Here is a 14,437-nt window from a genome sequence, read left to right as displayed (position 1 = left end):
TATGTCTCGTCAAAGATCATCCTAAAAAGCAACGACAATCTGAGATTGTCTAAACGCTAGGAACTGATCCAACCCATGTTGGAAAAATTCTCAAAGACTATACAGCATCTATCATCGCAATTATTCGTTTAGAAAACCTCTGCCAAATTCAAAATGAAAGTCGATGATTTGCTGAAGTCATAAAGATCTTTTCCGATTTGATTAAAACGAGTTCGTATAAGAATCATTATACGAGAAATCTTCAGGCATCAAAGCATCACTCTCATTTTCCGTTAAACCAACCGATCACGGAAAAACATCAAAAACATTTGCGATAAAGCAAAATCAAGAACAAAAGTAACAGAAAATACGACAAAGAGAACACGTCCTCCCCGCTCGTCGACTAAGTCTATCGCTGTTTAACTGATTCATTCAAGAAACCTGCAAAAAGTTTCGCGACTAGATCTCGTTGAAATAACCTTTGGTAAAACTCCATGAGTGACTCAGAGAAACTTTCACCGAAGAATAAAAACAAAAGCGAAAACGTTTCTCAAAAATCTTCGGAAACATCGTTATTTTGACATCTCCATATGTCACGTAATTTAATAAATTCGTAAAAACCGGTCACGTTACTTATGCAAAAAAATCCTTCGTATAATCAGATCATGTCATACGAAAGTAACTTTCGAAAGTAAACGTAACAGGTTTTACGAAAAAGTACTTTCCTTATAGCAAAAACCAAGCTGTATGATCCGACATTGGACGACCAATATAAACTTTACTTCCTCGCACCACGATCTGAAAGGTCTCATTCTTTAGCCCGCGACTCACTGGCATCCGCTCTCATTCCGCTTGGTCACGTCCGAGCATGAAATCACCCCGCAACTGACTCCGCACGGGCTCTGTATCGAGCTTCTTAGGCTTTATCTCCCTCGGAAACAAAAGAAACAACTTCCATACGAATAAAGGAAACATTATACGAAACTTTCATCGTATAAATTAACCCTAAAGTGGAAAAACGTTTTCTACCACCATGGGCATACTCGGCCTATCAATCTCGATAACCGCCATTCGTCACTCGCCCAATTACGCCTTTCCTTCGAAGCCGAACTAGGTTTCAGCATCCCCTTTAAGGACGATTCTAACCGACTTGACCTTATTGACAGCACGAAAATGTCATGGTCTAATCCTTTGGCAACAACGTCCTTGGCTATAAAGCTGAGCACAACCTTCATGCAAAGCCAAAACAATTGAGCAACCACCGCTCCAATAACTTGACGGCTAAACGGTAATCCAGAATTTGTCTTGAAATGCCAAGTAACGATTACACAAACAATTATCGTACCACCCAAAAACGGGAATCATACGGTAAATTCGTCATAACAAAACTCAGTCCTAACAACCAAACAGTTAACGGAAAAATTCCACTTGTCAAAAATCTACCAAGTTCCATATACTACGATTCACTTTAAGCCCGCTGTGTTTTACTCGTAAAATGCGGCATGTAAGGAAAACTCGTAACAGAGCTCCTATAGCTATACGGAACATCCTCAAATAGACACGAAAGAAATCTCAGAAGGCCAACACCACACAAAGCACGGTATAGGAGGATGCCTCTTTCCGGGGACAAATTTATGCGACCCCTTGGTCCTAACTCCTCGATCGCAAATCAAATCCAAACAGGAACAACAATTCTGGCTGCGAACATCCGTAGTCAAACCAGAATGTTTCCCAAACGCAGGACTAAGACTAATCCCTTGCAACATCGCGAAACATCTTCAAGCCCGCGAACATTTTAAGCACGAAACGCGGCATACGAAATAATAACAAATCTTCAGCATCGCGAGACATTGCAGACGCCTGAAGATTCGTTCTTCGACGAAATTTCCTTCCTCGATAAAAACACTTTCTTGGAAGACCAGACAGTCATACGCACTAACATCTTCTCAAAACATATCCTTCGCGAAGACTCGAAACGGTAATTTTAACCATTAAGTTTGTTGCTGATCACAACAAACTCTTAGCGTCCTAAACAGACTTAGCCATCTCGTAGAGATGACTCTCGTACATCCGACACAAGGATAATAGCGCTATAAAAGAAACCCAAAATTTTGGTCAGCACTTCCAAGAGGCTTACAAATTGTCCTTGGAGAGATGCTCGGTTCCAACCATACAAGTCGTATAAGCCGAGAACCTATCGCGGACTTTAAATCGGTATGGAATCAGGATGAAACTGAAACGGGATACGTAAGTCGAATTAGTCATCGCACCCTCTAAAACCAAGAGTAAACCTAGGTCTTGCCTTAAACCCAGCGCACTGGTCTCTAACATCTCTAGGCATAGTATCAAAAACCTTGATACGAGATCCCAAAATTTGTCTCTTTGTCAATATTCGAGCGTCTTCAGAAATCCCTGAAGTTTACACACTGCGGAAAACTCTCGAAACAGATCACGGATATAGTAGTTCACACAGAGTTAGATTACGAGATGACAACTCGTAGTCTTCCTTCTACACCCATATAAAATGCCATCGGCAGCAACACGCCTGATAACCTCTACATAAAAACCAAACCGTAAAGGTCTCGCTGGAAAACTAGTCATACGAACCTTAACTCCAAGACGAACTACGAAAGGCTTGATCCCTTCGACAAGGGAACGTAGGCAGCCGTCATAAGGCGCAGCCCCAATCTTATCGCGTTCTACTTTTAGAAGAGCGAGAAGACCACTTACCACGGACCTTTTCGACCATTAATTCTGCCTAACTCACCTAACTTGCCAAGCCACTCGCTAAAACCTCACGCTAGAAGCTCATTGTTCTAACGAGCTAGGGGCTAACTGTTGGGGTCAAAATCGGTCACGACGGAATCAATGTCAAAAGTCCATAAAAATCGGCATGAACGTTTTTACGAAAAATAAATCTTAGAAAACGATTTATTTTTACGAAGAATCTTGCAGAGAAAACACATTCACGAAAAATCAGAGAAAGACGCGAACAAAGTTGCCTCGTAGCAACCAGCGCAAAAGCTGGTTGCTACGTAGCGACCAAGCTCTCACTGAAGCTCGGTCGCTACGTAGCGACCGAGCTCTCACCGAAGCTCGGTCGCTACGTAGCGACCGAGCTCTCACCAAAGCTCGGTCGCTACGTAGTGACCGAGCTCTCACCGAAGCTCGGTCGCAACGTAGCGACCGAGCTCTCACCGAAGCTCGGTCGCAACGTAGCGACCGAGCACATACATGGCTCGGTCGCTACGTTGTGACCGAGCTCTCACCAAAGCTCGGTCGCTACGTAGCGACCGAGCTCTCACTGAAGCTCGGTCGCTACGTAGCGACCGTGCTGCTCTCCCCGAAGCTCGGTCGCTACGTAGCGACGGAGCACGTACACGGCTCGGTCGCTACGTAGCGACCGTGCACGCACACGACTCGGTCGCTACATAGCGACTGTGCTTTCTTAAAAATCGATACGACACGAATTCATGCATTCTCGTCTACTCTTTAATGCTATCTCCCGAAGACCGTAGCCAATCCATTTCATGTTTCTCGTCATTTGAAGTCATCAATCGAACTTTACGACAAAAACCGCTGGAAGTTCGTTTTTATCGAAAGAAGCCGTAATAAACGTTTCGAGTCAAACAACGGCCCAAAGAGGCCTAATACGTGACTCGAAACCCACTTACGATTTCTTAACCAAAAGCCCATAAGCCGTAGGACGGTTTATGCTTGGTTCGCAAGGAAAGATAAATGTCAAGTTTCCGCGGATAAATACGAAGTATTCGAAGATAATTAGAAAGATCGGGAAAAACGGAATATCTCCATTTTTAAGTTATGACGGCTTAAGGACAGAAGAGGAAAAAGCGTAAACCGACCTAGGAGCTAGTATATAAGGAGTCCTAGGCGAGAGGCACAGGGGACAACTTTTTAGACTCAGAACTCTCGGCACTTAGAAACTCTGAGGCATTATTCTCGACATGCTCTGTTTCCATGACTGGCACCTGATTACCAGACCAACGTGCACAAGTAGTTCGATCTCTTGGTTCACTCTTGAACTACGTTCGGCTTGATCCTCGAAAGGGGTATGTAGGCAGCCTTTCATAAGGTTCAGTCCGAAATCAATCAAAAACCTTTTCTGTATTTTCTTCGTCTTTTGTTATCGAGCTGCTAGTCAACTAGGTTTGAGCTTTTAGGCCGCTAGAACTAGGTAAATCGCTGACAGCCTTTGCGGCCAAGGCTTTTATGATCTCTTGTAATGATCGCAACTCTTTCACGCGGACTCGAAATAAGATCTACTGTTTTCTCTAAACACGTTTGTTATCTTTTCATGATTTCCGCATATATTTAGTCACTTGCCGTTGGCTCTCGCAGAGATCCGGGACCTTTGGGAAATTAGAGTTTTCCTAGTTTCCTAATTTAAACATAAATCGACAGTGTGAATTTCGGTTCCCACAGCAAGCAGCTAAGAGAATTCTTCGCTATCTCGCTGGAACTCCGACTCAGGGCATCTTCTTCTCTGCGTCCAACAAGCTCAAGCTTCACGCCTATTCAGACGCTGATTGGGCCGGCGATACAGATGACTATGTCTCGACGAACTCTTACATCGTTTACCTTGGCAGTCATTCTATCTCCTGGAGCTCGAAGAAACAAAATGGGGTAGCACGCTCCTCGGCGGAAGCAGAGTATCGCGCAGTCGCGAACACAGCTGCTGAGTTAAGCTGGATCTGCAGTATACTAACAGAACTCGGAGTCCAGGTTCCATCAGCTCCAATTGTTTTCTGCGACAATGTTTGTGCAACGTTCTTGTGTTCAAACCCTGTCTTTCATTCGTGTATGAAGCATATTGCTCTAGACTTTCATTATGTCAGAAGACAAGTCAAGAAAAGAGCTCTCAAGGTGTCACACGTGAATACCAGAGACCAACTGGCCGATGCTCTAACGAAACCTCTACTGCGGGCAAGATTTCTGGAACTACGAAACAAGATTGGAGTTACTACAGACACTCCATCTTGAGGGGGCGTGTTATAGATACGATTATGATTTATATATATTTCACAATCCCTTTTTTAGGAAGTATAGTTATTGTGAATACCTAGAGTCTCCATGTATATAAACCATCTCTTGTGTAATATAATAATCCTAGGATAAGACATGCGTCTTAAGCATGGTGAATTTATATGAAAATTACTTAAGAAATATCGTATGGAAAAAATATTTATATTCTTAATCGAATTAATATTTTTGGCCCTTTAAAAAAATTGTTAATTACAGAATTTGTTGACTCATGAGCTGATCCCATTTTTAAAAATATTTTAGGTCAAAAAATCACTTATCGCATAAGAACCTAACGTTTAGGGTGAAGAATCTCAGGCCTACTATTTGGTTACAATGAAACTATGTAAACTCAATTTTATATCATGATTTAGCAATTTTAAAATTAATTATGGTTATGAGGTGTTTACGTTCACGTGCTAATCCTATCTATCTTCAATATTTTTCTCTTTTTGTGTCATTTTCTTCATTTTGGTTATTGCTCGATATAAATATTGATTTTGATTTATTCTCATTTCGTTCTTTTGTTTTGGCCTCAGAATTAGAAAATATTTAAGATTTAAAATTATTAAAGAGATATATACTTAGGTTAAGATCTGCGCTTTGTGCATAATAAATATTTTATATTTATTACTTATTTTATGTTTTCTGCATATTATGAAATAATTAAATAAAAATTATATATTAAATAACTAACAAATAAGTTACTATTATGTAATAAATTGGCGTGCACATATAAATCAGACGACCGCTCTTGTTTATTCGCAATTATTTTAAGGTAAATAAATCAAAACAATCAATCTTATCTATCGTATATGATATATAATTAAATTTAAATGATCTTAAATAATTTTAATGTAGATATTTATTAAATGAGGTTTCTACTCATATGATTTTATGATTATTTGCATATTTGTGTATCAAAATTTTACACCAACAAATTTTTTTAAATGTGGAATGTTTAGTGGTTTCAATAATTTATAATCATTTAAGAAAAACAATGAAGATTTCAAAATTAAAATATTAATTTTTCAATATATATTCAATAAAAATATCAAAATATAAGTATGTATTTTCATATGATGTATAGTTTAATTTAAATGCTAAATATATATTAACATAAACAACTATTAAAATGAAATTATTTTTTCATATGATTTTATAATCATTGTATCTTGTTGTAGAAAAAAATTTAAACCTTGATCACAAAAGTTTATTTGAGATTTTTAACAGTTTTAGTAGTTTATACTCATTTTGAAAAATTCAAAATACAACATATACAAAAAAATCTAAATTTTTATTATATGATTAATTAATTATGTAATTTATTTTAATAATAAAGAATTAAACAAAACTCATAAAAAGTTGTTAGCAAATCTTTATTATTTAAAATCATTAATTGCTATATATATCTTAATCAAATTAGGTAATTCCGTAGGTTTTATTTAAGGAAAAAATATATATAATGAATTTCGATTTGATAAATGAATGGTCCATAATGGACATACTATGTAATATAACATTCCTTAACAGATAATTTTGGACTAACAAAATTCTCAATTGATTATCAAGCCGGTACGTAAGCAAAATTAGCATTTTAATTACGTTGTCATTTTTTAATTAGTACAAACTATAAGTTATAAATTTTTAAATGTTTCCAATTACATCGCAGGCCGGGCCTAGGGACCTATAACCACCATTGAGAAAATAATGGATATTTTTATCGTCGTATTCTTATTCATGTATTTTGTACGGTGTAAAAGCAAAATTTTGTACATATAACATATGTACAAGATATAGAAAAGGTACGATCAAAAGGTATCGATAATCGATCCTAAGAAAATCCGGTCCGGTTTAACAGCTTGTGTGAAATAAGTAAGAAGTAGATTTCGATCCGCGTAACCGTGCGATTTTTTTCTTTTATTTTTATATAAATATTTTGTTTTCAATTCTAAATTGGTATATATTATAATATATATGTGTCTATCAATTTTTAAAACATAATAAGTTTATTGTATATTTTTTTCATTGAATAGATTGTTTCAAACTTTCACATGTATTTGTATCTTCTTCTATATATATATTTTCGGATTATTATTTCATTATTAAAATCGTAACTATATATATAAAGATTAGTAAAATATTGTTTTATTGTCATATTCAAAGATATTGTAACATTTCACAAATTTAGAAAGTTTTAAAAAAATTAAATTTTTCGTTTCATAGATTTATATTATCGAGTAAATAATTAAACAATTAGTTTTTGTTTAATTTTTAAAATAAACTATATAGTTTAAAATTTGTTTTCATTGGTTTAAGGTAGTAAAGATTAATCATTGTTAGATAATATGATTTTTGTTATTTAAAAAAAATCTTTATAATTTTATAATTTAACATCGACAAATATTTAAATATTTAGCATATAGAGGTATAGTATTACAACATTAAATTATATCTATTTAATTTATACTATCTATAAATCCAATGAATCATCTATTGTTTAAATCCAATTATTGATAGCCCAATAAAAATTTCTGGTATGCCCAAAATTTAAATGATAAGATTATATATTAAATGTAACATGACTTTCTAGGAATATGTCCATTAGATCCATTTTTTAAAACAATCATACATGAATCAAGGTTGTGACTTCTTCTTTGATATATAACATGAATAGCACTATAGATGGGCACAAAAGTAAGTTTGACAAGTGCATACGGCTCTTTATTTGTCATAGGACATCACTCAGATGTGGTCTGTTGGTCATGCCGTATCATATAAGAAAAAACAAAACAGTTCGATAAACAAACAAAAATAGAGAACAAACACTCAACATCACGATGATAGAAATTAGAAACTAATTAACTCACCCGTCGATTCCTTGAATGTCCGCCAAGCAGGCTAAGCTTCTTGAAATAAATTGTTTTCAAGAAAAGGTTTATTGATCAAACTGCTAAAAAGGAAATAAAGAATGTGGGAGTCTACTGATCAAAATCAGAGTATGCGAGTCTATTCACTAGGTCAAAACTGCTAAAAAAAGGAAATAAAGAGTCAAAAGGAAATTTAGATAAAGGTAATTTAAATAAAGGAAAATTAACCAAATAAAAGATGAATCACCTCCATAGATATACTAACATTGAGCTACTATGGACTTTACGGAGCACTATGGATTTAGTGACGGAGGAGATTCTCACGAGACTGCCTGTGAAATCTCTAAAGAGATTCATGTGTGTTTCAAAGCTCTGGCTAACGCTCATCAGCTCACGATATTTCACCCACCGTTTCCTTATACAGTCCCTTCCCCTCGTCTTTACATGTGTTTATGGGATGTAAACAACTACCTTGACACTGAAATACTCTCATCGGCTCCTCAAGACGCTAATACTACTACTACTACTCCATCTGCCTTTTTAGTTGACCACGATCTGACCACCCCACGGATGGGAAGCTACATCTTGCAAAATCTTGGTGGCTTCATGTGCTACGTCTATTGGAATAAGCTTCGAATCTATAACCCTGCCACCAGACAACTTGTCACCTTACCCTTCAAAAAGTCCGACCACATGATCGTACCACCAGGAGGAAAAAAAATCGTCCGCTACTATTTCGGATACGACCCTCTTAACCACAAGTACAAAGTGGTCTCCTCGATTAGCGTACACCTAAAACAGAATATGGAAGTGATCAGTTCAGAGAATTGGGTATTTGTACTAGAAGGTGGACTATGTTTCTGGAAAAAGGCTGCTCTAACCTCACCGGACTTTTGTCCTCACGTGCCTTGCAAAATGGAAGGACTGTGTATCGATGGGGTTATATACTACATGGCTTTGCTTGGTCCGTTTGAATATGTGTTTGTTAGTTTCGACGTTAAATCTGAAGAGTTCAACATGATCCAAATACCTCGCAGGGACGGCGACGAGCTGCTTGAAAGGTTTCAGAATGTGGGTCTTTTGGAGTATGGTGGAAAACCAACTCTTTTTGACCAAACAAATCTTAAAGACAAGGGTGTCGTGGCTTTATGGTCTGTGGAAGATGCCGGGAGCAAGAAATGGTCGTGCAAGAGTCAGGTTGTGCAGCCTTCTCAACTGCATCTGGTCAATACCATTACATTCAATGTGAAAGGTACAACTCAAAACGGCAAGGTTCTCCTGATACCAAAGGATTTTCTTTTTACTTTTCACATTCTCTCTTATGATATTCAAAAATATGATATGAGAAAGATTGAGATCAGAGGTATGTGTCGACGTGATGTTTATGGACCAGAGTGAGAGAGTCATTAGGGCATCATTATTGGGAGTCCCTTAAGGTGTTCCTTAGAGGAAGGGGGTGGGAACCGAGGAAGAAAGAGAAGGAAAAAGTTCCTAATTAAGGGCTGTCCCTTACTCTCCAACGACCAAAAAAAAAAAAACAAAACAAGAGACTCTCTATCTTTTTCTCTTCATCACACCAATAATGATGCCCTTAGTAGTAATTTTGTAACTTCTCTCGATTGGACAGAGAGATAATCAAATTGAAAAAAAAAACTAAAGAGTTGATCAATTCAAAGATACATAATTAAATATAATGATAATCTTTTGCATATGTAAATTTTGCAACATAAGTAAATTGTAACAATTGGTTGGTATTTATTTTCATTTATTAGTATATTCTGGTTCATTTTGTAATTTATATGTATAAAAATAAATAAAATAGTAATATAAATAATAATATGCTGCTATTTTATTCAATCTATACTTTTGGGTGTAATAATTTGGATTGGTCCATTTATTTATTTTGTGTGTATATATTGAATTAGATATATTCCTTTAAATAAAGTACTACTACTTTTATTTTAATTAAACCAAATAAGATTAGTTTTATTCATTTTTGGTTCTTCATCTAAGATGTGTAAAATATTTTCATAAGTATTTGTATATTTTTTATTTGACAAAAAAAATCATAAAAAGCTAAAGTGAAAATCAGTATAAAATTGCATAAACGAACAAAACCAATATAAATTTAAAAATTCATGAACATCTATCTATATTTATAAAATAATTCAAATATTATAAAGTCTAAGTGATTTATACTTTCGATGTATAAAAGATAAATTGAAAATTATTTTAAATAATCTATAGTCCATAGAAGTACATTTAGTTAAACATATAATTTCCAGATCATATTTAGTCATCATGTAGTTTTTGGAATTGAACGGGAAGTTCCCACCTTACTATGTCAAGGCATTGTGCAAAGTATCAATAAATGGTTGAATCATTCAGAGAACTCAGCTATAGCTTAGCTTGTGCTCTTCTATAAAAGATCTGTGGTTGTGATGGAAATGGAAGAATAAAAAAGTTCATATTATTTTTATTACCATCTGATCACACTAATGTTACATAAAATTAGTTTAAAGGTCAATAATTCCGGCAAAAGGACCAGACAGAGTTCCGACATAAAGCCTTCCTTCGAATTCGTTAACCTCGCTGACTAAAGTATCTCCAAACTTATCCTTCACCGAAATTGTCTGAAGCACTCTACCATCAGAGTTAATTTTAACCGCTGACGGGTTTGTTGGTCCGGTGGCTGTGTTCACTACCGAAGCAACCCAAAAGTTTCCGGAAGAACCGATCCTCTTGATATTGTCAGGGTTCGAGACCGCATTAGTGAAGTCTTCAGAAGTACCAGCTTTAGACCCCTTGATCCAATACCTCTTGATGTTACTCTTGATGAACTGACTAACCAGCACAAACGAACCGTCTGAGCTAGCGGCACAACCGGCTGAGCCACTTAGACCTTCGAGCAATACAGTCACGACCCTTTTTGATGGATCGTACTTGAAGAGTTTCCCGGAAGCGTCTTTTGATGCCACTGCTTTTAACACGTCGCTACATTCATAACCAATAGTAAACATATTGCTTAGTAATAGATAAATGAATTTTAACTTATTTCAGTTAATAATATACTAAAAGATGAACATGATTCAAACAAACTGTATGACATCGGTCTATTTAACATATACCCTTACAAAATAAATTAGGTTTAGTTAAGTTTTAAGAATTTTAAAAGTTATAAATATAATTTTTTTTATGAAATGCTCAAAATAATCGTTTTAGAAAAATAGTTTAAAATTTTTTGTTTTGTTTACATCGCATAAATCAATTGTTATAACATTGGTTCATGTAAAGATGAATATATTTGATAAAGTAATAAAACTGTATATTTTGTTTTTGGAAAGGACACAAATACCAGTTAAGATTATTTTTAAAAAGAAAATTCTACATTAGTTTTGTTTATAGAGAATTTGGCAAGTTCATTATTTATTTTAATATAAGAAAAATGAAACTTTACCCAGGGCTAAATTTTGAGCTGAAGGAAGTGAAGTAGACGACCCCGGTTGTGGGATCAACGTCGAGGCCATCGAGAAACAAGAAGGGCTTGCCGTCAGCCCTGTCGGCGATCTTCTTGGCGTAGCCACCACCACTAGGAATGACGTGGAGACCCAACGGAGCATCGGCCACGTAGAGCTCTCCTGTTTTGTTGTTGAATGCTATTCCGGCCGGCCGGCCGCATTTACTCATATAAGCTATTCCAAGTGCTCCATCGCACCATTGCGACTTCCTAAAGTAAATCATGTGAATTTTTAGAAAAAGAAAGAAAATAAAACAAAGGGGAGCTATGGAATGAAAATTAACATTACAAAAAAAATAATGACTATGGAATATTGATTTGACTTTTTCACGTTGAGGGGTAACGTGTACAATAATGAGAGAAGACTAATTACCCACAGTTAGCAATCAACAGGTAACGTGACTACCCACATGGTTAACGTCATTAATTACGTTTATGGAATGAAAATCAACATTCTCTACCCCCTTTCGTTTCATAAAAGATTTGTTGATCACAATTCACAAAGTCTTGATCCATATCAGTACTAGTAATTTGAAACAAGAAAATACTATATGACTATGATTTGGTAAAATTAGGGGGTGGGGATCAAAGACAATATCACAAAAAAAAATATTTAAAGTTGATCAACTAAGAGTTTGTAGCATTTTCAACACTAAAACTCAAACATTAAACAAAACATAATATAACTATTAAAAATATTTTAGCGTCTAAGGTTTAGTGTTCTGCAGACAACGTTAAAAATATTATTTTTTTAAAAAAAAAATTTGTAACTACTATTATTTTTATTTGTTTTTTTATCTTTTTATTTTACAAACATAATATAACTTGATAATATTTTGTTTCTTTTTCTAAAAGATATCAAATGTGAAATAACGAAATTATGTTGGTCGGTGAACCTAGAGAACTCAAAAATAACTCATACGAAAATACTCCATTAGACTTCACGACGCAATGTTTAGAAATATTTGACCATTAGATTTGACCAAATCTGAATCTATTTATTATGCAGAAGGTTTGAAGGAAAAGGCAACACTAAATGATTTTCATTTGATGAATTTAAAAGTAGGTTGCTGCAGTTGCCGACCCCAGAAGAAAGTAGGTTGCAGTCATTTCTAATTGATAAAATCCTAACATGATACGACTATCAAGTACATAGACGTATTCGTATTTTCCCAACGAAGTTTGTCAATTCGTATTTCTATGTTACTCTATAATAGCAGGAACGAGTCATGTTGTAATAACGATATAATCCACTTTAATATAACAAAGCCGTGATCTTTCTTTCGTTAAACCAAAAGAATCAAAAAGCTTACGAGGATACTGTGATATAGCCAAAATCGACGTAACCCTTCCCCGGTAGATATTTAAAGATTTTACCGCCGGAAACTCCGGTGTAGAAACCTTTTCCGGTGGAATCAAAGGCGAAAGCTTCAGGGCCTGACCTTTTTCCCGGAACTGGAAATTTTTGGAAGGACGCAGCACCTGAGAAAATAGCCAGAGAAAATGAGAGAAGAAGAGAAATCACGGAAACAAACGACGTCATAACTTTTGTTTGTGTGTTTTCGTCAGATTAGTCTTGTAATGTGTATATTTATAGATTTGATTTTTAAAAGGATTCCTTTTATTAATCTTTCTTCTTTTGCATTCAAGTATTTGTAGAAATGAATATTCATATTCATGGAGCAGCAAATCAGACCAAATAAGTAGTTAATTGGGTATAAAGAACAAAATACGCCTAAATTGTGTTAAAATCTCATGATTAGAATTGACTGATGAAAGATACGGGGTATCTTAGAAGCAATTGGTTAAAAATGAAAAAAAATTGGTGACGAGAATGGTATACGTAGGCCTGAGACTTATTATCCGAGATCCGGATTCGATTTGAGATCCGCTCCGGATCCGGTCTGAAAATAGGATATTCTGGGTGCCTAGATCCGAATCCGGATAGTAAAATCTTGGATCCGTCCAAACCGAATCCGAATCCGGATATCTTAATTTTTAAGTCCGGATATCTTAATTTTTAAGTCCGGATATCCGGATCCGGATCTGTATTTTTAAAACACATTAAATTTTTAAATTTCATTAATATTTATATTTGATATATTAATATTTATACATGAATTAATCTTATAATATTATATTTTAGTTTTTACAATATTATAGACATATATAAATATATTTATAAATATTTGATTTATATATTATATTAAAAAAATTAGGATTTTTTAAAAAAAAATATTATTTTTAATTATTTTTACGGATCCGGATATCTGCGGGTAATAGAATATCGGGACGGATATCCGGAAACCACGAATCCGGATCCGGATATTAAGTTCACGGATCCGGATACCCCGAATTTCCCGAATATCCGGATCCGTCCCAGGCCTAGGTATATGTACCTTTAAGTTTTCAAAGTATAATATTATTATTAATTACCATTCATATAATTTATCAAGCTTTATGTTTTCACGTTTAGAAAATAATTTTGTTATATACTTCAGGTGTGTTAGATATATAGCTAAGAATGCCATTAATCTCAAATTTTAGCAGTTTATGATAATTCTGTGATAATTATATCCATGTCATCTTATTCAACTTTTACGACATTTGAAAGTACCAACTTTGGATCCCTTGATATTACGTTTCACTCTCTCGACATTTTCTTTATATTATCAACCGTCATTATGTTAGATATATGTATTCTACTAGGAGTTTTCCTCCGCATTGCGCAGAAATAGTAATTTTTAATATAATATTTTTTATTTGAAAAGAAAATTTTGATTTATATTTCAACATATTAATTTATATTTTAACTTCAATAGTTATAAAAAATTATAAACGTATTTTTGTAATCTTATTTTTTTATTTGGTAAAATTATTTAAATTTGATTTGATTTAATTTTTAATAAAGATAAAATTAGATTTTATAAAAATAATTTTAATTATATTATTGTGTTTAATGATTATTTATTTTAAATATATATATAGATATATATATATATATCTTCCCATAATTTTAAATATATACATA

General features: G+C 34.6%; 1 protein-coding gene and 1 pseudogene across 1 annotated transcript; one reads left to right on the top strand and one right to left on the bottom strand.

The window, feature by feature from the left end:
- Window positions 1-7,649: 7,649 nt before the first annotated feature.
- On the top strand, window positions 7,650-10,136 carry LOC125601149 (annotated as a pseudogene).
- Window positions 10,137-10,360: 224 nt separating this feature from the next.
- Window positions 10,361-13,116, bottom strand: LOC125601148 (protein STRICTOSIDINE SYNTHASE-LIKE 11-like). Its single transcript, XM_048773505.1, has 3 exons — window positions 12,720-13,116; window positions 11,347-11,616; window positions 10,361-10,883 (listed from the first exon to the last, which is right to left on the bottom strand). Exons 1-3 carry the CDS (start codon window positions 12,947-12,949, stop codon window positions 10,406-10,408), a joined length of 978 nt encoding a protein of 325 aa, XP_048629462.1. The 5' UTR covers window positions 12,950-13,116; the 3' UTR covers window positions 10,361-10,405.
- Window positions 13,117-14,437: the final 1,321 nt, after the last annotated feature.

This window comes from Brassica napus, unplaced genomic scaffold (genome assembly GCF_020379485.1).
Source record: "Brassica napus cultivar Da-Ae unplaced genomic scaffold, Da-Ae ScsIHWf_2460;HRSCAF=3176, whole genome shotgun sequence".
Classification (NCBI taxonomy): Eukaryota; Viridiplantae; Streptophyta; class Magnoliopsida; order Brassicales; family Brassicaceae; genus Brassica; species Brassica napus.
Note: the sequence above shows the minus strand (reverse complement) of the source record. Positions and strands in the feature narration are given on the sequence as shown.